Consider the following 26,344-nt stretch of genomic DNA (forward strand, 5'->3'; position numbering starts at 1 on the left):
CATCCATGGTGTGTGAAGGAGAGACTTAGGAGAATAGAGATCAACTGTTCCCAGTAAAAACACCAAAGCTGAGTCATATTTATGTAATAGATATTGGGTGTAAGTTCAACATTTTGCACACAGTTGTATTATAATGATTTTGGAGCATTTACATTTTTGTTGATTTATTTTATTTATGTTTAACATGATGAAGCTGACTAACTTGTGTTGACATTATGGCTGTTCATTAACCTATATACATTCAGGTGTTGTTTAATGAATTACACAATTGTAAAACATACATTATGTTTTCCTCAGGCTACAACAATCAAAATCTATGACTGTTGCATCTCAAATTGTCCCACTGTTCACATGTCTTGCATCAATATATTTTTTGTCGATGACAAGTAGGAGAGAGACTGGAGGAGATGGAGGAGGAGAGGCAGGAAGAGAGACAGAAAGAAATGGAAGAGAGCAGGAGGAGATAGAGGAGAGACAGGAGCCTCACAGGTGAGATTGAATCGTGAAGGATATATGTTGATAGTGAGATTCAGCATTGTGACTAGGGGTAAGTAAAAATGTTGATTCATGCATAATATATGTTTTTACCCAATATCAATATCAATTCGGATCACTATTACCAACCCAACTGCAGACCGCAGGCTGGTACTGAAGTTAAGCCCCTTCAGAGTATACTGTTATTATTATTATTATTATTATTATTATCATTATTATCATTATTATTATCACTATTATTATAGTTTACTCTGGGAAGCACATATGGACAGATGTGGTGAAGTTATCAGTGTATATTCATGTAACTGATAACATTAGAGAATACATTAACCAAGACATTCTTGTATTTAGTGTAGATATCTAAATATGCATTATAAAGCAGTGATCAGTTTAACATGACGTGAAATTGCATTAAAAAATCATCAACGTACAGGTTGCTGCCATGGAGCACTTTTATGTCCCTACCAATGTGAAAATCAAAACTACGCCCTTGCTTGTGAAGGCCCTGCAAGTCATGGTGGCTTTGAATGTATGTGGGTATTGCCCATCTCCAATTCTACCCCTAAACCCACCAGAATGCAGGAAATCACTTCTACCACATCCAAAATTTTCTGGGGGAGGACCCCCAGACCCCCACTATACCACCATTGTCTCTCTCTGTATGGTATTTGTATGTACGTGTTTAGGCCCTATCCATCTCCAGCAGGCGCCCCAAAAATCCGTTAGGATGCGGTTGACAAATCAGTTGACAAACAAAAATTTTACATGTCGGCATAAACAATGAAATTGTGGTGCCCCGCTGAATCTCACTCCAAGGTTTTTGAAAAGTTGGCAACCCTGACCTAGTTATAAATGAATTTCCCTTGTCCCTGTGACTGTTTTTAATGGCTTTACATTGCCTATTGAATTTATATCTATGATCAGCTTTTACATGAAATCCATCTATCACAACATCAGGTGCAATGGAGAGGCAAAAGCAAGACAATCCCCCAAAAGGCAGTGGCTTTGCATGTGGTGGTCACCAACAGTTGCTCTCTCCTTACACTTCCTGACTGATTCTTCTCTAGTTTTGTGTTCCACTAGTATCCTTGTAGCAGGTAGCATGAGGGGACATAAGTTACAGCTATAGCAGGAAAATTAATTTGTAGTTACATATAAGTAAAAAAGCCCCAGATCCCATCTTTAACATGTGTCCCCTCAAATGTTTTTGTATCATATATATACATATGACTTATATTTGTGTGATTGATTGTGGTGGGCTGGTCTGGGCTGAATTCATTCATTCATCTTCTAACCGCTTCATCCTCTTGGGGTCGCGGGGGGGCTGGAGCCTATCCCAGCTACATCGGGCGAGAGGCAGGGTACACCCTGGACAGGTTGCCAGACTATCGCAGGGCTGACACATAGAGACAAACAACCATTCACGCTCACATTCACACCTACAGACAATTTAGAGTTATCAATTAACCTAGTCCCCAATCTGCATGTCTTTGGTCTGTGGGAGGAAGCCGGAGTGCCCGGAGAGAACCCACACTGACACGGGGAGAACATGCAAACTCCGCACAGAAGGGGCTCGAACCGGCAACCCTCTTGCTGTGAGGCGAGAGTGCTAACCACCACACCACCGTGCCGCCCCCCTGGGCTGAATTGCCAGGGCCAAATTTTGGTCCCAGTCCACCCCTGACTCGCACTACAAATGGACTACAATCATTAACCAGAACACTTTAGATACCACAATCTTGTCCTGTTGCCTCCAGATTCTGCATACATATGCAGATATCTGTTTAAAGAGATTAGCTCAAAGCACTATTGTGCCAAAGTCCAGCCTCACAGAGCTGCTGGTGTGGTTTATGAGTCTTGGTATTCATAGCTTGTTGGCCAGAGTTGGAATATAGAATATTTGTGATTTAAATGTCCTGTATGTACAGTACAGGCCAAAAGTTTGGACACACCTTCTCATTCAATGCGTTTTCTTTATTTTCATGACTATTTACACTGTAGATTCTCACTGAAGGCATCAAAACTATGAATGAACACGTGGAGTTATGTACTTAACAAAAAAAAGGTGAAATAACTGAAAACATGTTTTATATTCTAGTTTCTTCAAAATAGCCACCCTTTGTTCTGATTACTGCTTTGCACACTCTTGGCATTCTCTCCATGAGCTTCAAAAGGTAGTCACCTGAAATGGTTTTCCAACATGATGTCCTGAAGGAGTTCCCAGAGGTGTTTAGCACTTGTTGGCCCCTTTGCCTTCACTCTGCGGTCCAGCTCACCCCAAACCATCTCGATTGGGTTGAAGTCCGGTGACTGTGAAGGCCAGGTCATCTGCCGCAGCACTCCATCACTCTCCTTCTTGGTCAAATAGCCCTTACACAGCCTGGAGGTGTGTTTGGGGTCATTGTCCTGTTGAAAAAGAAATGATCGTCCAACTAAACGCAAACCGGATGGGATGGCATGTCGCTGCAGGATGCTGTGGTAGCCATGCTGGTTCAGTGTGCCTTCAATTTTGAATAAATCCCCAACAGTGTCACCAGCAAAACACCCCCACACCATCACACCTCCTCCTCCATGCTTCACAGTGGGAACCAGGCATGTGGAATCCATCCGTTCACCTTTTCTGTGTCTCACAAAGACACGGCGGTTGGAACCAAAGATCTCAAATTTGGACTCATCAGACCAAAGCACAGATTTCCACTGGTCTAATGTCCATTCCTTGTGTTTCTTGGCCCAAACAAATCTCTTCTGCTTGTTGCCTCTCTTTAGCAGTGGTTTCCTAGCAGCTATTTGACCATGAAGGCCTGATTCGCGCAGTCTCCTCTTAACAGTTGTTCTAGAGATGGGTCTGCTGCTAGAACTCTGTGTGGCATTCATCTGGTCTCTGATCTGAGCTGCTGTTAACTTGCGATTTCTGAGGCTGGTGACTCGGATGAACTTATCCTCAGAAGCAGAGGTGACTCTTGGTCTTCTTTCCTGGGTCGGTCCTCATGTGTGCCAGTTTCGTTGTAGCGCTTGATGGTTTTTGCGACTCCACTTGGGGACACATTTAAAGTTTTTGCAGTTTTCCGGACTGACTGACCTTCATTTCTTAAAGTAATGATGGCCACTCGTTTTTCTTTAGTTAGCTGATTGGTTCTTGCCATAATATGAATTTTAACAGTTGTCCAATAGGGCTGTCGGCTGTGTATTAACCTGACTTCTGCACAACACAACTGATGGTCCCAACCCCATTGATAAAGCAAGAAATTCCACTAATTAACCCTGATAAGGCACATCTGTGAAGTGGAAACCATTTCAGGTGACTACCTCTTGAAGCTCATGGAGAGAATGCCAAGAGTGTGCAAAGCAGTAATCAGAGCAAAGGGTGGCTATTTTGAAGAAACTAGAATATAAAACATGTTTTCAGTTATTTCACCTTTTTTTGTTAAGTACATAACTCCACATGTGTTCATTCATAGTTTTGATGCCTTCAGTGAGAATCTACAATGTAAATAGTCATGAAAATAAAGAAAACGCATTGAATGAGAAGGTGTGTCCAAACTTTTGGCCTGTACTGTACATATATCAGATAAGTTGAATTTTGCTGCCATTATCTGTTGATTGTTTCTAATGCAAAAGAAAATAAAAATTCAAGAAATTGCACTTTTTATTTAAAGTACCAATATGTTCAGTAAGTAAGCAAACTTAAAATGCCCTCTTGACAATGTCTAGATGATCTCAATGTGAAAATAAATAGCAAAACAAAATCAACTTACATTAAACAACACAAATTGTATGATAAATAGCATAATAAAATAATCACTGAATCTGGATGTTTACAATGGATTTATATTGTCTTTTTACAAGTAAATATATTTTTTGATTCATTGTTTACCAGCACATTGGTGAGAAATAAATAATTTGTTGTCCATCCTAACATTCTGGATATTATATACATACAGTAACAGGTATTAGTCAGCTGGCTGACAGACCGTCATTTCATTACAGCAGGAAAGCTTGGTAGATCATTTTTAATGCACCTATTAAACTGACTAACTGATTCTGACTATATTTCCAATAGATCTCTGGCTTAAACTTAAGTTCAACTTTTCATACCACTAAACACTTCCATTGTGATGTCTGTGTAAAAGTGCTGGCTATCTCGCCAACAAAATGAACCCAGTTGAAAAGGCAAATGTACTGCTTCAAACCTCCATTCAGACAGCAGGTGGCATGTACAGTTTGACTTTCAAGTTTTCTCTTTTCTTTGGCTGGTGGAGGTCAGTCAGGCAATTTGGTGGATTCTGTCCTGTGGTCACATTTACCTGCTTATTGATTCATGTCTTGCAGGACAATTCTGTAACATATGTGTCTTGTGTGTGCACTGTTATGCACTCACTGTTCATGACCTGGGATGTGGTGTGGTGGGTTGGGTGGTACCAACAGTGGTGATGGTGTCTGTAGAGGCAAAGTAGGAAGTCTGCATGGAGTACAGGCAGTCAATAGGGTTCCCTGCCTGAGCCTTCAGGTTGCCTACATCTGGTGTGTTCATGAAGCAGTCACTAAGACTTGTCAGAGAGGTGTCTCTGTCAATGTCGTGGAAGATGGAGTCAGCGCCTGGGAAGAGCAGAGAAGACATGGGGAAGTCACAATTTAACCAACCAGAGAGCAGAAACACCTGACCCCATGGGCTTTATATGCACGCATGCTGCCTTATGCTCCATATTGCATATGTGCAGGGGTGTAGTACCAAATTCTAGGCCCACAACATAAGCGCTCTCTCTCTCTCTCTCTCTCTCTCTCTCTCTCTCTCTCTCTCTTCTTTTTTTCTTTATATACTTAAGTGTGCCAACAACTGTACCCAAGCCAATCACAGGTTATTTCAGGGAGAGGGTATTTCCATTAGCTGCTCTACAAATGGAAATGCACATGCATGCCCCTTTGGTGAATACCACAGAAAAAGTTGCTGTTTCAGCTTTGGCAACATCTGCCTACACCAAACCTGGACTGACCATTGGGATTTTAAGGACAAGACAGACCCCAGCATTATACAGCAGCCAGCAGCCTACAGTGCATACAGACATTCAATCTTGGCTGCAGCCATATGGCTGGTGCAATCAGTAGGCGGGGCTTAGGACAGCATGTGGAGAGCAGCTGGAGAAGCTTTTTTTTTTTTTTTTTTCCCCATTCAGAAAATTTCAGGGATGTGTGGTACGGCTCTCCTGGGTGTCGCTGTGGGGTTATTTGGCTCACAGGGTCTAAATGATGACGACTTTATTGGTCATCCATTTTTTGGGGGGACATTTTTGCCTTTATTTGACAGGACAGCTGAGCGTGAAGGGAGGGAGAGAGAGGGAGAGGGAATGACATGCAGCAAGGGGCCACTGGCTGGAGTCCAACCCAGGCCACTGCGACAACAGCCTTGTACATGTGGTGCCTGCTCTATCCACTAAGCCACTGATGCCCCTGGTCATCCATTTTTAATCAGCCATCACACCTTATTGGTAAATTCCCATCACTGCCAATAATGTGAGAGTGAGCTGAGCATTGATAGGTACCATCATGGTGAGGGTAAGAATACAGAAAGAGTCATTACATCAACACTTACATTGGTTAGTTTGTTTGTTAGCCCCATCTGGTCCTGTTATGTAAGTTAAATTTGCTAAATTTATTATTGCACCAAATATTGCCTAGTTAAGTTTCAGAGCATCAGTGATGGTAGTGATTTAGTATTGTACCTCCATACAGTTTAAGAGACAGATTTAAAAGAATGTAAGGAACAGAGGCTGAAATATCCTGACTTTTGGTCCCTGGTATTAGTCAAGGTCTCAAAACCCTGGATCCTACATTTCCCACAATGCAACTTGATAGTATTTTCAATCGACACATTTCACATCTCTGCAATACACAATTTCTACTTCAGTGAGAGTAATGGAACTGACGCCTTGAAAGTAAATGCTGCTATATTCCTCTGCTGTGGGCTGTTGGCAGAAGTTTGCCCTCAGGGCTGCCTGTCAGTAAGCCTTTTTTTGTGGTTAGGGTTAGGAAAAAGATTGTGGTTTGGGTTAAAATCAATACATTTGTACCAGGAAGGGCTTCTTGAAAGCTTCAGAAAGCCCTGAGGGCTAACTTGTTCCATGTGCCTACTGTGGTGAAGGGCTGTAACCTATCCCAGCGTGGATTGGGTGGCAGGGAGGAAACACTTTGAGCAGTTTTCCAGTTGGATAACACTATGGACAACAGTCTCCATATTACATTGTTACTAGAGGAAACAAGGAGAATACAGAAAACACTTAGAAAGAGACCACAGCACACTCACACTCATCCACAGTTACAGTCATGATAGAATGTGATGCTCACCGTAGGGGTTCATGTGGTCACCAGGCATCTGTGGTGGGGTGAGGTCCTGCTGGAAGGGGTCAGTGTTGTAGCCCTTGTGTTCCATGGTCACCAAGTGCTGCTGTTGGTTTGGAGGTAAATGCCCTGGGCAGGAGCTGAGCAGACCCTCCATATAACCTGATATCATCTCTGTAACAGTCAGTGGCAAAGAGTGCAAGCAGGATTACAACTTTCAGCTGAAGTGATCTGGTCTTCTTGTACTTGTAATAAGGGTATATCACCTTCAGCCACTTTCACTTACTGTGTGTAGATCATTTTTTATCCTCACCTCTTGTCCAACAGTGTTGGGTAGTAATGCATTACTTTTGTAGTAGGGTTGGCTGGGCACATTAAAGGTCAGTCCACCTCAAGAGAGCCTGATTAGGTTTGAATGGGCTCCAGGTGTAGCTCATTCATGCTACTCTATATATACACCAAGCAAATTCTCAGGCTGCAAAGACACTGCTCCTCATCCCTGTGGTGAGTTATGTTGCCATGTACACTCAAGTTGTGTCCTTTGTTTCTTTGATTTGTATGTTTTGGTGTCCTGCATGTGGCGTCTAGACTTTATTGATGTTTCAATGTTGTAGGCCAGATTTTCACCTGACGGCCAGGACACTCCCTGGGTTTGATGTCTCTCTTAAGAGGTGAATGCCTGGTGATAGTTTGTAAACTAAAGGAAACCTTATCTCCCACCTGCCCATTTTAATGTGTTTTCTTTGTCTTTGCTTTTAGGCTGAGCCCTGACTGAGGAATGGTTGGGGCCTGACCAAGCCGGGGCCCAGCTCCCCAAGCATCCACTCCTTTTGCAGGGTTGAGTGTTGTTTGCTGTTTTTTTCCAGCTTGTTCTTTATCTTTAGTTTTGTTGTCACTGTGTAACCTCACTCACATTTTTTTTTTTTTTTTTGCATAGGCTTGAGTGGGTCTTCCCCTAAAATTCCCTGCGGCTTGGTGGACAGCAACCTTCTCCCATGACTAATAGCTCTTAACTTGCACTGGCACATTTAAAAAAATTTTTTTTGTATGTTCAAGTTTTAGCTTCTCCTAGGACTGTCAAATAAGTTTTTATGGTTGCCAACAAATGTTTTTAACATCTTGTTTTTAGTTCATATATTTAATAAACCTTATTGTTATTACTTGAAAACATTGTCTCTGCTGTCCTGTTTGTGTTAAATTGGTAAAGAGGACCATCTGAAATGGTCCCAGTCCTCACCCTCTTGTCACAATTTGTAACGTGATTAATTCTTTCAGGGAGAAGTAGTGGATGGCAATTTGAATATGAATAAAAACATCACTGTTACTAATCCCACTTTAGCATTTGGGGGTTGGCTTGCGGTCCTAAAGACGTCCTGTAATGCTCATTTTCAGGGTCATATTTGTAATGTTTAGGTCTAGTGGAACAGAATTAGGTGCTTTAATGTTCAAAAAAAATTTTTTTTTACACTGTCCACTTCTGCAGCACCTCTGTCTGAAACAATCTGTTTGGGCTTATATCCCACTTCCCCAGCATTCCATTCTGCTTGGTCAGCTTGCTCAGTCTGTTGTGTTTGGTGCAACACGTAGAGCGTGTATCGGAAATGTCACGCCCCTTACCTTACCTGAATTTCACCTCCTGAGGCTGCATGAGAAGCTTAAAGTCAGAGTCGGACTCTGAGGCCTAGTCCACACGAGCACGGGTATTTTAAAAACCGAACTTTTTTGGCCTCCAGTTTTTAAAAAATCTGCGTCCATACGAGCGGTGTAATAAAAATACCTCCGTCCACATGACACCGCAAATTCCACTATCAAGCAATGTAATACACATGCCAAAGCAGTAGGTGGCGATATAACTCCTAACTGTAAGGCCATTGTAGCCAATCAGAAGGCAGTAAAACATCATTACCGGAATAGCACACTCTTGCGCCTCTGTTGCTGGATGTGGTTGAGTTGTATGATACAGCCACAAAGTGCTGATATGCTGCTAAATAGCAACAGTATGTTGTTTAGGTCCATCCCCAAATCGTCTCTCGCACACACTGGATCGGGTAATAACACAGCTGTTTTCTGTTTACGTCACACACTGTGACATCATACAATGGAGACAAGACAAAATAACTGCGGTTATCCTGTCCACACATGACTGCTGACACCGGACTTTTCCAAAAAGTTCACCCTGGATTCCGGTTACAAATAACTCCGGTTACAGGGGCCCAAAACTGCGGTTACGTGTGGATGAAAGGCCAAACCGTGAGCAAAGAGTCACGTTTTTATAAATACCCACATTGGTGTGGACAGCCCTTGAAAGTGAAGAAACACAAGTCGATAGACCTAAACCAGTCTGGAGCAGGATGTTTCACAGTGGCAAGTTTTTATTTTGTAGGCATCTTGTATTTCAGCTTTGTTACATCACATGTTGGCTGACTGACTGAAGTTGTAAACGACTGTTGCAAGAAAGTACAAAAACAATATAATCAATTACTACATTACGTGGAACAACCAACATTAGCACTCACTTGTTGTATACATTGGTGTGAAGCATAACTCCTTTTTTATCTAAGCAGGCTTATCTAAGATTAGACTAATGTGTTGGGTAATAATAAAGTTATTACAAATTTGGCTACTAAAACATTCCCCATTAAAACTACACAGGTTTTAAACACATATTGCTTCCTGGATCAATATTTTTTCTATGCAGTGATGTTGTCTCCTGAGTCTTTATTTGCTTACTTATAACACAGTATGCCTTGTCTATTTTTTTACTTATTAGGTTTTGGGGGAATAAATCAGGGTCAAGTTCATCCTACATGTATGATACACCATCCAGGCCTAGAGCCTAAATGCTTGAATCCATACACCCTGCAGAACAATCACAATATTTACAGGTATGACAATGGACCCTTGAGGCATGGAACTGTAGAAGAGTGACTTTTCATGACATGTAATGGGATACAACTATGTAAAGTCAATTCTGAACACTAAGGTCTATTACACCAAAGGGCCCACTAATAAAGATATGACTGAAGTACTTTGCCTTCGTCATCCAGGAACTGCTGACACACTCCAGCCACATAAAGTCGGAACATTGTCATGCATCAGAAGGAACCCAGGGCCCACTGTACCTGCATATGGTCTGACAATGTGTCTGAGGATCTCATCCCGGAACCTAACAGCAGTCAGGGTACCTCTGGCTAGCATGTGGAGGTCTGTGCGGCCCTCCAAGGATATGCCTCCCCAGACCACCACTGACCCACCACCAAACTGGTCATGCTGGAGGATGTTGCAAGCAGCAGAACATTCTCCATGGCGTCTCCAGACTCTGTCACATCTGTCACATGTGCTCAGTGTGAACCTGCTCTTATCTGTGAAGAGAACAGGGTGCCAGTGGCGAATCTGCCAATTTTGGTGTTCTCTTGCAAATGTCAGTCGGGCTGCACCATGCCGGGGTGTGAGCACAGGCCCCACTTGTGGACGTCGGGCCCTCATGCCACCCTCATGGAGTCTGTTTCTGACAGTTTGGGCAGAAACATGCACACGAGTGGCCTGCTAGAGGTCATTTTGGGGGGCTCTGGCAGTGCTCTTCCTGTTCCTCCTTGCGCAAAGAAGCAGATAGCGGTCCTGCTGCTGGGTTGTTGCCCTCCTTCGGCCCCCTCCACCTCTCGTGGTGTACTGGCCTGTCTCATGGTATCTCCTCCATGCTCTTGACAGTGTGCTGGGAGACACAGCAAACCTTCTGGCCACTGCGAGTATGGATGTGCCATCCTGGAGTAGCTGCACTACCTGAGCAACTTCTGTGGGCTGCAGATACCGCCTCATGATACCACTAGTGGTGAGGGCACTGGAAAAACACAACTAGCCAAGAATCAACCAGAAAGGACACAGAGAGGGAAATGGTCTGTGGCCACCACCTGCAAAACCATTCCTAAATAGGGGTTGTCTTGGTAATTGCCTCTCCTTTCCACCTGTTGTCTGTCCAATTTGCACAGCAGGTGAAATTGATTCACCATCAGTATTGCTTCCTAACTGGACAGGTTGATATCCCAGGAGTCTGATTGACTTTGAGTTACACTGGGTACGGTTACATGATGGCTTCTCATTCAGAATGAAATAAATCTGAATAAAATCATTCGGAATTAAAGTTTTTCCAGGTAGTTTACATGAGAAATATTCATTCTGAATGAGGGTTTACATGGGAGATCAGTTTAATCGCCTTTTTTCGGGTCTGCGCAAGGTTTGGGGCAGGGAAGGTTTCTGATTAGGTAGGGGGCGGGGCGGATGTTACGTGTTTGCGTGTTTACTGGAAGAAAACACTGTAGTCCTCGCTCCGGATAACAAGATGCTTGATGACGCCGTTCTTAGTGCCTTTTTCGGGCTTGTTTTGGTTATATTCTTGAAGCAGCAGTACAACAACAACCTTGTTCTGCTAATGCTTCATCTGTTGAGGAGGAGAAGAGAGGGAGAAGGTTGAAGAAGGGAGATAGAAGACCGTGCTTAGGCGTATGGAAACCGAATTGAGTGAATGCAACGAGTCCGACTGCTCTATCTCAGCCCATTTCTATGCACGCTATATACGTCATCGCGCCAGAAGGGCAAGGAAACGAGCACGCACAGAAATGAATGAACTTAAAGAGGAATGAACGTTTACATGCACACAAAATTCTTTCATTCGGAATGACAAACGGAATAAACCACCCCCTTTAATCGGATTTAATTTTCAATCAGAATGACCATTTTTCAATCGGAATGACCGTTTACATGGCCACTTTTAATCGGAATGGCCTTTCATTCCGAATCAAAGTGGAATTAAACTGTCCATGTAAACGTACTGACTGTGATGATTATGTGTTCCCTTTATTTTTTGAGCAGTGTATATACACAGCAGCGTTTTATCTGCAACACCAATAATATCCAAAATACAAAATAGAATACATTTTGCTTAACTTTTCCAATATTTTTTTAAAGACTCTACTAATAGCTCATAGTAACATGTACACAAAATTTGAAACTTATGAAATCTCACATCTCTCTGTAATAACAGACTTGCCAGGGTTATATGTTGAGTCATGAGGCTCAACTCTGTTGAAGTTTCTCCCTCTCTCTTCTCCAACTCAACATGAGGTCTCGTACTCAATTTGAAACCTTTGTCCTTTATAGGTGCTGATGACAGCTGAAAGTCAAAATGAAAGAAAATATGTGTGTTTGTATATGTGTATGTTTATTTAATGCAGCCCCAAGGGGTTTTCTCATTGGGCTGGTCCCGAAGCCCGGATAAATGCAAAGGGTAGTGTCAGGAAGGGCATCCGACGTAAAACCTATGCCAAATCAAACATGCGAATCACGAATATGACTTCCAAGCCGGATCAGTCGAGGCCCGGGTTAACAACAACCGCCATTTTTTTCCAGTAGATATCGGACTACTGTTAGTTGAAAAAGGAGAAGAGGAAGGTGTGTCCATAGGCAGAGAGAGAAGAGGAAAGGCAAGAGTGTAGAACTAAGAGTAGGAACTTTGTAGAACTAAGAGTAGGAACTTTAAATTTTGGGACTATGACTGGGAAAGCTAGAGTAGGCTGACATGATGCAGAGAAGGAAGGTGGATATACTGTGTGTTCCGAAGACCAGGTGGAAAGGTAGCGAGGCTAGAAGCTTAGGAGCGGGATTCAAGCTGTTTTATCATGGTGTGGGTGGGAAGAGAAATGGAGTAGGAATTATCCTGAAGGAGGAGTTTGTTAGGAATGTTCTGGAGGTGAAAAGAGTGTCAGATAGAGTGATGAGTCTAAAGCTAGAAATTGAAAGTTTGATGTTCAGTGTTGTTATTGGTTATGCCCCACAGGTAGGATGTGAGTCAGAAGAGAAGGAGAAATTCTGGAGCGAGTAAGATGAAGTGATGCAGAATATCCCTGGAGGTGAGAGAGTGGTGATTGGTGCAGGCTTCAATGGACATGTCAGGGCAGGGAACAGAGGTGATGAGGAAGTGATGGGCAGGTTTGGTATCCAGGATAGCAAAAAGGATGGGAATGGCTATAGTGAATACTTTTCTCCAGAAGAATTATTATTATTAATAATAATAATACATTTTATTTGTATTGAAATTTACATTTTAGCAATCTCAAAGTGCTGCAGAGCAGGATAAAAAAAATAAAACAGATTAGAATTAATACAATTTAAGAATTATTAAAAATGATTAGAGACAATAAATAGTTAAAAAGAGAACCTATAAAAGACATTTAGCAGAATGCCTTTGTAAAAAGATAAGTTTTTAGGTCTCGTTTAAAAACATCAGTAGTCTGTGGGGCCCTGAGGTGGTCAGGGGAGGGCGTTCCACAGCCTCGGAGCAGCAGAGGAAAAGGCCCGGTCACCCGTGGTGCGGAGCTTGGTTCTGGGAGCTTGGAGGGTGTTTGTGGTTGCAGAACGGAGGGTGCGTGAGGAGGTCTGGGGGGTGAGGAGTTCCTTGAGGTAAAGGGGGGCATGTCCGTGAATGCACTGGTGGGTGAGGAGGGAGACCTTGTACTCAATTCTGAGTGGGACAGGGAGCCAGTGAAATGATTTCAGGATGGGGGTGATGTGATCATGTTTGCACACCCTCATCAGGATCCTGGCAGCGTTGTTCTGGATGTATTGCAGTCTCTGTATGCTCTTGCCAGAGATCCCGATGAGGAGTGCATTACAGTAGTCCAGCCTGGAGGAGACAAAAGCGTGGATGAGCGTCTCTGCATCTGCCAGGGTGAGTGTTGGACGGAGTTTGGCAATGTTCCTGAGGTGGTGGAATGAGGTCTTGCAGAGGTGTTTGATGTGGGTGTCAAAGGTGAGTTGTGAGTCCATTTTAACAGGACAGCAGTGGTGGAGAGGTGTGAGCGAATGTTATCAACCCCTGGAATGTGTGGGGACATCAACATGTTGTTGTAGGTTGAGGGAGTCCAGCAGCTGAAGGAAATCGGCAGCGGAGTGGCATGAGGGGGTGTCGACATGAATATTTATATCTCCCAGGATTATGATATTGGCGAAGGTAGTACAGAGTGTTATGAGGAGATCAGACATTTCCGGGATGAAAGCAGAGCTTGGTTTTGGTGGCCGGTAGATGAGGAGAACAGTCATGGGAAAGGGGGGCTTACATTTAAATGCAAGACACTCGCAGGAGGATGTTGTAAGCAGCGAGATGGGGGACAACTCCAGGTCCTGTCAATGGATGACAGCTAGGCCACCACTGCGGCCAGTGCTGCGAGCTGCCTCCAAGTAGCTGTACAGGCTTCATTGAGGGCAGAGTAAACCTCTGGCTGGTGCCAGGTTTCTGTCAAACACATGAAGTCAAGTCCTTTTTCCCTGATGTGTTCTTCAATCAGGGTGGATTTATTGTTGATGGATTGAGTGTTGAAAAGTTCGAATTTGACCAATAATTGTGGGGTGAGTCTCTGTACAGGTCGCAACACATTGAAATCCACTCCACGCAGACTGGAATCCACTCCACGAGATCCATCCAGCCGAGAGCGCAGGGATCTCGCGGTGTTTCCCATGCTGGAGTGCAGAGATCTCGCGGTGTTTCCCATGTTGATGGTAGCTGGAGTGACGGTGCTCTGATGATGCATCAGACGTGCGACGGATGACCAGAGAGATGGGATGTTTGTAGCAGAGCAGCTTGGCTGGTTATGGAAGGTGAATTTTCGACCACAGCCTCTGTGAATGTAACGAGGGCGGCGAAGAAGTCCAAGTTCGTTGATGATGGGGATGTTAAGTCCAGGAGTAGTTGCAGGGTTTAGTAGGCGGAGTTGCAAGCTGGAATAGCTGAACACCATGCTGACCAAGGAGGAATGCTGCCTAGCCTCGCTAACTGCTAGCCAGATAGCGTTAGCACCAAGTACTGGATAGGTGGTGGAAACAAGGAAAGTTGTCCATCAAGGCGATATGATGGTTGGATCCAGAGAGCCCTTTTCCATGTGAGACAAGATTGACAGCTGGAAATCGTCTGTAGCAGGTAGGTGCCTAGCTACCTAGCTACACCACCGGTAGAAAAAAGGATCCGAAGTCCAGAAAAATAGATCACAAGGTTTGTAAAAATGTCACAATTGCGCAAAAATAGCACAGAAAACTATAGGAGCAATCAAAAATCGTGGGTGGAGAAGCAGCAAACAAACAACGCCAGCGTCCTCCCCTCCCCGGATCTTGTGTAGACAATGTAATCTGAAGGAGATCAGTGACTGCAAAGTCATGGTAGTTGAGAGTGTAGCCAGACAGTGTAGGATGGTGGTGTGCAGGATGACTCTGGTGGTGAGGAAGATGAAGAGGACAAAGGCAGATCAGAGGATGAAGTGGTGGAAGCTGAAAAAGGAAGAGTGGTTTTCAGGGAGGAGTTGAGACAGGCTGTGGGTGGCCAGGAGGTGCTCCCAAATGGAGTGCTTGGTGTGTCATCTGGAAGGAAAGGAGATAAGCAGACCTGGTGGTGGAATGAGGAAGTGCAGGAATGTATACAGAGAAAGAGGTTAGCTAAGAAGAAGTGGGACACTGAGAAGAGTGAAGAGAGTAGACAGGAGTACAGGGAGATTCAGCGTAAGGTGAATGTAGGGGTGGCAAAGGCCAAACAAAGGGCGTACGACAACTTGTATGATACCTTGGACAGTAAGGAGGGTGAGACTGATTTATACAGGTTGGTGAGGCAGAGAGAGACAGAGATAGGAAGGACATGCAGCAGGTTAGGGTGATTAAGGATAGAGATGGGAATGTATTGACAGATGCCACAAGTGTGATGGGAAGATGGAACGAGTACTTTGACATAACTCCTTGAGATCAGGTGGAGAGATCCACCAATTAGTCCTCTCAGAAGAAAATCATCATCATCCCATACTGACTAAAACCATCCCCATGTGGACCAATGAAGCAGTAGAACAACTGCGAGGATGCATGAAAGTTACAGACTGGGATGTTTTCTTTGAATGATGTGATAACAATATGGACCTTCTCACTGACTCATTTACCTCATATCTGCAGTTTTGCACAGAATCTGTCATTCCAATAAAAACTGTAAGGGTATATTCAAATAACAAACCATGGATCACAAAAGATCTCAAACGAGCTCTGATCCAAAAGAAATATGCCTTTTTACAGGGAAATCAGAATGAACTTAATTCCATGGATAAGGAATTACAATGCAAGATAAGAGATGGGAAACGTGAGTACACAAGAAAGGTGGAGGAGAAGTTGTCCGGTGGTGATGTAAGAGAGGCATGGAAAGGCCTCAACTTGATGATGAGCAGAACACAGGAAAAACAAAGCATACAACATAATGACCCTATCAAATTTGCAAATGAACTCAACTCCTTTTTTGGCCATTTTAACCGGCAGCAACATGCAACTGTACAATCCCCTGTTACTATGAATGAAAATAAATCTTTCCAGATAACAACAGCTGAGGTGGTGGCCGCTCTTAAAAAGGTGAACCCACACAAAGCTAAAGGACCTGATGGACTGGAAGGGAGAATTCTGAAAAACTGCGCTGAACAGCTAGGAAACGTAATGACCAGACTTTTACAGCTGCTCATGGACTCAGGTTTGGTTCCAACAATTTGGAAAACATCCACAATAATCCCTATTCCAAAGAAAACTGGAGCCAAAGAACTGCAGGACTTCCGACCTGTTGCTCTAACATCCATTCTCAGTAAATGCATGGAGAGAGTCATATGTAACCATCTAAAAACTGAACTCTGTGAACAACTAGACCCACTGCAGTTTGCTTATAGAGCCAGGCATGGGGTGGAGGATGCCAGCTTGACTCGAATACAAGCAGTGACTTAACATCTGGATAAACCAAAAGCTTGTGCACGGATTCTTTTCATGGACTTTTCCTCTGCATTTAAAACTGTAAATACCTACATTTTATAATCACATCTTTTCAATCTGCAAGTAAACTCTGCCATTATCCTCTGGATAAAAGAATTTTTATATAACCGACCTCAAAAAGTCAAGGTAAATAATTTCATGTCTGACAGCCTGGTGCTAAATACTGGAGTTCCTCAAGGTTGCATTTTATCACCGATTTTATTTTCTGTTTATACAATGAGATCAAGTGCAACATACATACCTTATTGATTTTATTGTTTTTATTGTTTAGTGTAGGTTTGACTTTGTCTAGTTTTAGAGTTTTAATCTTCTGTCTACTTGTGTTTCTAGTGCTGTGGCTGGTGGGGTCCTCCATTCACAGGTGTGGTTGGGGTGCTGGGAGTTCACTCACTCTAGATGGTGATATGGTTTGTGGTTGCACATTAGTGTGGTGTTTTATTTGAAGTGTGTTTAGGTTTATAATATTTCTTTTGAATAAGTAGTATACTCCCAGTGCCCTAGCAGTGAGTGGTTGGTTTCCCAGTTGTAGTATGACTGTCTGTCCTCTTGTCCTTTCTTGCCTGTGTTCTAGCTTTAGTAAATTGTAAAATAAATGGCCTGTTATGGCATGACCCACACGGGCTGTTGTGGCCTCTTTATTGAAGCCCCTGTACTTCGTTAAGGTTACATAAGGTGAAGGAGGTTGTTGGGTTGGTGCAGGGAACAGAGAGACCAGGCATTAGGTGAGTGTCTCTGGGATGCCAGAGATCACTGTCTAGCTTCCTGGAGGTGTTGTGGGACCAACTAGACGAAACACTGGTGAAAGGAGGTTCCCACCTGATGACCCCAAAGACGTGTTAGTTATCACAGCACATTGGTCTGTATAGTTAAGCCTTGCCATAATATATTATCATAGGGCTTAGGAGGTTATTTACTGAGCGCTGATCCTCTATCTAGAGCTTGAAGAGTTAATGAATGAGGAAAATGAGAGATAACAAAGAGTAGAAGAGGTGACCTTGTGGAGCAGGAAGTAGCAAAGATTAGTAAGGATGAAGTGAGGAGGGCATTGGCAGTTGGTCCTGATGATATACCTCTGGAGCTATGGAAGTGCCTAGGAGAGGTGGCAGTAGAGTTTTTGACTAGGTTTTGACTAAGTCTTAGAGAGTGAGAGGAGTCCTGAGGAATGGAGAAGAAGTGTGCTGGTGCTGATCTTTAAGAACAAGGGAGACGTGCAGAGTTGTGGCAACTACAGAGGGATAAAAAAGATGAGCCATACAATGAAGCTATGGGAAAGAGTAGTGGAAGCTAGACCTAGAGCAGAAGTTAGCATCTGTGAGCAGCAGTATGGTTTCATGCCAAGAAAAAGTACTACAGAATGCAGTATTTGCTTTGAGGATACTGATGGAGAAGTGCAGAGAAGCTCAGAGGGAACTGCATTGTGTCTTTATAGATCTAGAGAAAGCATATGACAGAGTGCTGAGAGAGGAGATGTGGTATTGTATGAGGAAGTCTGGAGTGGCAGAGAAATATGTTAGAGTGGTGCAGGACATGTGTGAGAGCTGTCGGACATTGGTGAGGTGTGCTGTAGGTGTGACAGAGGAGTTTAAGGTGGAAGTTGGACTGCATCAAGGATCAGCTCCGAGCCCCTTCTTGTTTGCTAAGGTGATGGACAGGTTGACTGATGAAGTTAGACACGAATCTCCATGGACTATGATGTTTGCAGATGACATTGTGATCTGCAGTGAGAGCAGGAAGCAGGTGGAGGAAAATCTAGAGAGGTGGAGGTATGCCCTGGAAAGGAGAGGAATGAAGGTTCGTTGTAGCAAGACAGAATACATGTGTGTTAATGAGAAGGACCCAAGTGGAATGGTGAGGCTACAGGGAGTAGAAATAAAATCTGTGCAAACAGGTTGGAATGGGTGGAGAAAAGTGTCAGGTGTGATGTGTGATAGAAGAATACCAGCAAGATTAAAAGGAAAGGTGTACAAGACGGTGATAGACCAGCGATGTTGTTTGGTTTAGAGACAGTGGCACTGAGGAAAAGACAGGAGGCAGAGCTGGAGGTAGCAGAGATGACAGTTTTGAGGTTCTCTTTGGGAGTGACGAGGATGGATAGGATCAGGAATGAGTACATCAGAGGGACAGCTCATGTTAGATTCTTTGGAGATGAAGCCAGAGAGGACATACTGAGATGATTTGGTATGTCCTATGATATAGTGGGATAGTGAATATATCGGTAGAAGGATGCTGAGATTGGAACTGCCAGGCAAGAGGCCTAAAGGAAGACCAAAGAGGAGATTTATGGATGTCGTGAAAGAGGACATGAAATCAGTTGATGTGAGAGAAGAAGATGCAGAGGATAAGGTTAGATGGAGGCAGATGATTCGCTGTGGTGACCCCTAAAGGGAACAACCAAAAGAAGAAGATAGATACATACATTATATATATATATATATATATATATACACACACACATATATATTTTTTTTTCTGCTCTAACATCATGATCATGTGAGGCAGAAATATATATCCTGAAGCTTTTGGGAAACAGTATTTCAGTACTGTAAAAATATTTCCAGGTACTGTATCTCAAACATGAAACACATATAATTTCTTTGTTAAGTACCTTTGCTTCTCAGGCTGCTCTGTCAGAGTAGCCCTGTAAATGGATGGTAAATGGACCTGCATTTGTATAGCACCTTTCTAGTCATCCAACCACTGAAAAAGCACTTTTTAAACTAACAGTCACATTCACCCATTCATACTAGAGCTTAGATTGGGCCCAAATCCACCAGCCTGTGCATGTTCTGTCCGAGCCCGACCCGGTTCATCCCTTGAACTGTAATTATGAGCCCAAAACTGGTTTAAACCCGACATTTTTTTAAGGATATGAACGTGGACATAGACGGCTGACTCTCGTCTTTCTTTCCATGGCAAGCCTTCGTTATGTGCCTCTTGTGCCCCCCCAGCTGCGATAAGTAGTTGGATCCATAGCCTAGGTCTATTATGAGGAGCCCAACCCGTCCGGGCCCGAGGATAGTGGCGGGAAATTACGGCCCGACCCGGCCCACGAGTTGGGTCCAGATCGGGTTCAGGCTCGGGCAGAGCATCTAAGCTCTAATTCACACACACATTCATACACTGGTGGCCGAGGCTATAGACTTTGGGCTTTTTTACTTTGCAGACCTCATGGATGCATAAACATGCTATACTATACTAAAGAAGAGAGAAAAACCCAGATAGCATAATAGGTCCTCTTTAAGGCTAATCTATACTCCCTTTCCGTACACAAATAGATCCGTCCATTTCAAATGTTGTATATGTCACTGCCCTCCATGCATCCTTTAAGATAGCATATATACAGCCAAGAGATGGCACTAGAGGGCAGAGTCAAAAGTTTCACACAACAAACTAGGTGGTGGTGGAGGTAGTTGTAATATTCAAACAGAGGCAACATCAAGATGGCACCACAGAAGGCTGCCTCGGTGTTTTCGTGTGCATTGTTTTGCCTTGTTTTGTTTGTAAACCCTGTTTTTTGCGTTAGTTCCCGAATCTCTTTCACCAGAGAAGAGCTTATGAACATCAGGGAACAACTCCAGCGGATATTTTTCCAATTTTTCTTGAGCCTTCAGTGGATTTGGCCAAAGGTATCCTCACCTTTGCTCATGCAGTGACATGCCAGAGGAGGGGGAAACGTGCCGGTGCGCTCATGCTTCTCCACCAACGCGGACACCGCTGCCAGGTATATTTCTCTCCAACCTGCATTCGCTGGCCAACAAACTGGATGAACTTCAGCTACTGATGGTGAAAAATGGAAAATTTTCTATGTTGGGATTCACAGGACCACAGATTATTTGTCATTTGGTAAAATCTAAACTGGACATTTAAAGGCTTCCTTCTCTGCATGCTCGTTGTTCTCCAAACAAAGACAGCTATTTGACACCCATCTCCAGGAGGTCTCACCTCACACCTCAGTGAGACACAAGTCTCACAACTTGATTGGACAGGACTTTTACAGTGACATGTGACTCTGTGATGTCACAGGCATGTGTAGAAGGTCTGCTCCCTTCAGACAAATCTCCCACTTACTCCGGAACTGCGGAGCAGCCCACACCTCTTTCCTGCTGGGCCTGGAACAGCGCAGATGCTCAGGCCCTTGCTCCTTGCCCTGAACCATCAAAGGTGGGGCTAATTCTCACAGATTCTCTTTTTCCTGGACCATGACTTGCCCATGCTCAAGGCTGAGACAAACCTGAACCAGAGAAGTTAGACTTGCAAGCACAAGGTTTGCAACTAGCTTCCCAGCAACAAAGAACTAAGTGAGTTAGCACCCAGCGTCTAACTTTGCAAGGACCCCGAGCGACTGGCTTCCTCGGATCAGAACCTTTGGAACAAGGACACAGCAAAGACTGCAGCTGGAACCACAGCTCTTCCCAGCCTTCTTCTGCAGGCTAACAAAGCAGTACACCACCAAGTGACTCTTTCTCCCATGCACTCAAGGATCGGTAACGTAACAACTGGGCATAGCTTTAGCACAGCTTTACAGGCTAAGCAAGACTGTTTAACTTGTTGTATGTGATTTAATGCTGTCATTGAGTTATTGTTGTGATTGTTTGCGGTTAGGTCATTGATTAGTTGGCTTCGCCAAATCTAAGTGTTTAGTTTGCTAATACTGTTCACAAACTGATTCTTGCACACAACTAAACAATCTCTGCATTAATCCAGACTGTTTGCAACACAAATCACATTCACATAGACTCATGAACAAATAGGCTTTCAACAGAGCTGCACCCAACCAGGCATCTCAAAGTTCCCACTTCTTTTCCTTTGTCTTTGTCCTGAACACACGGTCAGACGAACACCTCCCCTGACCTGAAGCCAGCTTTGATTCGGTCATCTTGTAGTTCTCTGTTGTCAGCCATTTTGTTTTGTAGGCAAAACGGCTCTTTGATCACCACACCTACTTTTGTCTTTCTCTCTCCCTCTCTCTCTCTCTCTCCCACTCTCTCTCTCTCTCTCTCTCTCTCTCTCACACACACACACACACACACACATATATACACCAAGTTTGTATATAGTTAGTTGGAATTTGTGTGTTTTGGATTGCTTTGCTAGTTTGTGAATAAATATAATTCTTTGGAATCATACCTATCTGTTTAATGTTGCACAAGTATGAATGAATAGTTAACCTCTGCTGCATCAAGAACTGCGAAATCCTTCAGGCGTTACTGTTAATTTTGGTTGTTGTCATTAATTTAATTATTAATCAAAACTCCAAATTAATAGTTCAGCGTATTTTATGAGACTGATATCTTTAACTGGCTATCATTTTCCCTTTACGGGAATGGTGCCCCACGAGGTGATTTAATGTTAATTAAGTCACATTATTTAACATAATTATTATTAATAATTATTAATTATTTCCGATAGCCAATTGATCCCAACATAATTGGTGCCTCTGTGTGATGCCCTATGTTAATATGTTAATATGTTTATCACAACATATTTGGTGCCGCCGTGTGAGACCTAAAATTATGTTCCCAACATATTTGGTGCCTCCGTGTGAAGCCCGAATTTAAATCCCTACATCTACATCTGCAGTTCTGTGCTTCACAGAGACGTGGCTGTGTGGATCGATACCAGACTTCAAAGCGGATCATGACACAGAACTTTCCAGCAAAACTAAAGGTGGAGGTACAGTATCTGTTTTTACACTAACAGTGGCTGGTGTAATGGCGTGACAGTGATCCAGCAGCACTGCTCTCCTGATCTGGAATCTTTTTCCGTCAACTGCAAACCTTTTTACTCCCCCCGTGAGTTTGCTTCATTCATTCTGGTCGGTGTTTACATCCCACCGCAGGCCAATATGCAGGTGGCACAGCACACGCTCGCCGTCCTGATATTGTGTGTGGAGCGGACTTACCCAGACTCCTTAGTTATTGTCCTTGGCAACTTTAACAAAGGTAACCTCACCCATGAACTCCCCAAATACAAACAGTTTATAAAATGTCCGACCAGAGAGAAGAATATCCTTGATCACTGTTACACAACACCTATCACGCCGTCCCCACTGGGCCACTCTACGCCACTGTTCACCTGATTCCCTCATACAGGCAGAAGTTAAAGCTCTGTAAACCTGTTATGAGATCATCTAAGAAGTGGAGCAGTGATGCTGTGGAGGATCTTCAGGCGTGTTTGGACACTACTGACTGGGATGTTTTCAGGACCGCCGCCAATAGTCTGGATGAGTACACAGAGGCTGTGACAACATACATCAGCTTCTGTGAGGACTGCTGTATACCATCACGCATCATGGTGAGGTATAACAATGACAAACCCTGGTTTAGTCCTAAACTCAGACAGTTGAGGTGTTCAGAAGAGGCATTCAGGAGTGGGGACAAGGACAGGTTTAAAGAGTCTAAGTGCAGGTTTAGCAAGGCAGTGAGGGAATCTAAATGGCTGTATGCTGAGAAACTACAACACCAGTTCACAGCCAACGACTCTGCTTCTGTCTGGAAGGGGTTCAGACAGATTACAAGCTACAAACCTAAACCCCCACACTCTGTCAATGACCTGCACCTAGCCAACAACCTGAACAACTTTTACTGTCGATTTGAAAGTCAATGGGACAGTCCAGACACCATCCCCCGCGACCACCAGCTCCATTCCACCAGCATCACCTCCCCCACCTCAGCAGGGGCCTGCCGCCCCTCTCAACTGCCCGCACCTATGGTCCCCTCCTCCCCCATCACCACTCTCACGATCCAGGAGAGGGATGTCAACAGGCTCTTTAAGAGGCAGAACCCCCGCAAAGTAGCTGGACCAGACTCTGACTTTCCATCCACCTTAAAGCACTGCGCCGACCTGCTGTCTCTGGTGTTCACCCACATCTTCAACACCTCACTGGAGACATGCCATGTGCCAGCCTGCTTCAAGACCTCCACCATCATTCCCGTCCCCAAAAACCCAAGGACTACAGGACTTAATGACTACAGACACATCGCCCTGACCTCTGTGGTAATGAAGTCCTTGGAGCGTCTTGTGCTGTCACACCTCAAGGCCATCACCGACCCTCTTCTGGACCCTCTGCAGTTCGCCTACAGATCCAACAGGTCTGTAGACGATGCTGTCAGCATGGCTCTCCACTTCACCTTCCACCATCTGGACTTCCCAGGAACCTAAGCCAGGATTCTGTTTGTGGACTTCAGCTCTGCCTTCAATACAACCATCCCGGCTCTGCTACAGGACAAGCTCTCCCAGCTGAGTGTGCCTGACTCAACCTGCAGGTGGATCACTGACTTCCTGTCTGACAGGAGGCAGCATGTGAAGCTGGGGAGACATGTCTCCGACACCCAGACTATCAGCACTGGATCCCCCCAAGGCTGTGTTCTTTCTCCTCTGCTCTTCTCCCTGTACACCAACAGCTGCACCTCTAGTCATCAGTCCATCAAGCTCCTGAAGTTCACGGACGACACCACCCTCATCGGACTCATCTCTGACGGGGATGAGTCCGCCTACAGGTGGGAGATTGACCAGCTGGTGACCTGGTGCAGGCTGAACAACCTGGAGCTCAACACTCTTTAGACAGTGGAGATGGCTGTAGACTTCAGGAAGAACCCAGAACATCAGCTCCCTTATAAAGAAAGCACATCAGAGGATGTACTTCCTGCAGCAGCTGAAGAAATTCAACCTGCCAAAGATAATGATGGTGCACTTCTACTCTGCCATCATTGAGTCCATCCTCACCTCCTCCATCACCATCTGGTACACTGCTGCCACTGCCAAGGACAAAAGCAGACTGCAGCGTATCATTCGCTCCGCCGAGAAGGTGATTGGCTGCAATCTTCCCTCCCTTCAGGACCTATATGCCTCCAGGGCTCTGAGGCGTGCAGGAAAGATTGTGGCTGATCCCTCCTACCCTGGACACAAACTCTTTGAGACCAAAACCTCATGCCACAAAAACAGTTTCTTTCCATCTGCAGCTGGCCTCATCAACAAGACCAGAGACCCTCACCTACTCTGCCCCCCCACCCCCCGTAACACACAGTCTGACATCTCTTCATCATCTTGGCCATTCACCTGCATACACTGCATTCTGTTGCTTTTGCACATCTGTACTTTGCACAACTGTTATTTGCATACAACTCTATTCATGTTTACAGTGTACATATTTTTTACATTTTTGATATTACTATTATTGTTATTTGCATTCAGATTTTATATTTAATTGTTTATAGTATTTCTTTTTTATACGTATGCTTCTAATTACTCTATATTTTTTATATATTTTATATTCTTTGTTATGCACCAATACACCAAGCCAAATTCCTTGAATGTGAAAACCTACTTGGCAATAAAACCAATTCTGATTCTGATTCTGATTCTGAGACAGCATTGTAGACAGTGGTGGTCTGTACAGCCATATTAGTTACATCCAGACGTGTAGATGGAGAATTCTTTTCAAAAATTACAAATTATGTTTGTAATTATTGGTTCAATTTTTTTTCATGGTTACTACTAAGTTTCAATACTGTTTTGTATAGATATTATATTTTTAATGGTAATTTGTGCATAGTTGTGTTTATTTTGACTGACGCTGGTCCAGCTTTGGCTTGCCTGCAGACCCTTATAGCAGGGAGCTAGCCCATAGTGGTCTTGATCCTTTCCAAAACTGCTCACAGACCATTGTAGGAGAGGGACTGTTGATGAGGGACTGGCAGTCAGATTCAGCTGTGATATTGGTTGAGAGAAGGAATAAGATAAACCAGCAGTTTAAAGGCACCTTTGGCAGAACTGTAGTAGTAATGCATGACATAATGTATTCCTTTTACGGCTTTTGCTTTCAAGTAAAATACTTACTCATTGAGTAATGTGTAATGAATGACTGATTACAGTTTACAGCTTTCCACACATCATTACTCAAACCTGAACCTGAACCAGATTCAGCTGTACTGTACCTCAACCTGAACGAGTACCTGTATCTCAAAAGATCAATCGATCAATCAGTTAATCAGTCGGTTGGCCAGTTGGTCGCTCGGTCAATCAAATAAACAATCACGTCTTTGTCACACAAAGTCATGTAACTCTAGTGAAATGCGATCCCATCAGCTCCTGCTGCATTTTAGTTTCTTTTTTTCTCTACTTAGATTGTAGGCTGCTGCTTTATGATTGTCCATGTTTCCAGACTGTGTGCGGGTTTATGGCATCTTGAATGTTTTTGTACTGTTTCTGAAATTACGTAACTGTAGTTTTGGGTACAGCTGCTTCTGTTGTTTTACAAATTAAATCCACCAAAAACTCAGTGTGTTCATTGTTATGCCATCAGTAATGTTGACGGTGTGTTTTGGAAAGTGCTCCAGACTCTGATACTCCCTTTCCACCAGCATGGAACAAGTTCTGTTCCACTTCCTAGACCTAATTTTGAACCGTTCAGAGCCTTTTGACCAAAAAAATAAATTGGTTCAAAACCCAAAAACTTGGTTCACAGCTGAAACCAAACAAAAAGCAGGTTTTTCTTGACTTGAAGTGCAAATCATGATGACATAGGTCGACGTGTCTTATTCTAGAGGTTGGAGGGAGAGGATGGATAGGGCAACAACGGTAACTGATAGTTGGTCCACGCTTTTTTGGGGTAAAAACAAATAAATGTAATAACAGAACAGAAGTTTGTAGCTAATCAATGTGACTGGCAAACTTGCTTCCACTGCAACAC

General features: G+C 43.8%; 1 protein-coding gene and 1 long non-coding RNA gene across 2 annotated transcripts in view; one reads left to right on the plus strand and one right to left on the minus strand.

The window, feature by feature from the left end:
* Window positions 1-4,517: 4,517 nt before the first annotated feature.
* The window catches only part of LOC125905866 (LIM homeobox transcription factor 1-beta-like), a 229,829-nt gene continuing 208,002 nt past the window's right edge, over window positions 4,518-26,344 (minus strand). Inside the window, exons 7-8 of the mRNA XM_049604156.1 lie at window positions 6,835-7,002; window positions 4,518-5,091 (exon numbers count right to left, since the gene is read on the minus strand). Of these exons, the coding sequence (XP_049460113.1) occupies window positions 4,877-5,091; window positions 6,835-7,002 (383 nt within the window). The 3' untranslated portion in view covers window positions 4,518-4,876. The remainder of the gene's footprint in view (window positions 5,092-6,834; window positions 7,003-26,344) is intronic.
* LOC125905880 (uncharacterized) lies at window positions 7,315-7,852 on the plus strand. Its single transcript, XR_007451712.1, has 4 exons — window positions 7,315-7,332; window positions 7,443-7,499; window positions 7,588-7,665; window positions 7,766-7,852. It is a non-coding gene; the product is annotated as an uncharacterized LOC125905880 (long non-coding RNA).

The sequence above is a fragment of the Epinephelus fuscoguttatus genome, linkage group LG18, assembly GCF_011397635.1.
Source record: "Epinephelus fuscoguttatus linkage group LG18, E.fuscoguttatus.final_Chr_v1".
In the NCBI taxonomy this organism is placed as follows: Eukaryota; Metazoa; Chordata; class Actinopteri; order Perciformes; family Serranidae; genus Epinephelus; species Epinephelus fuscoguttatus.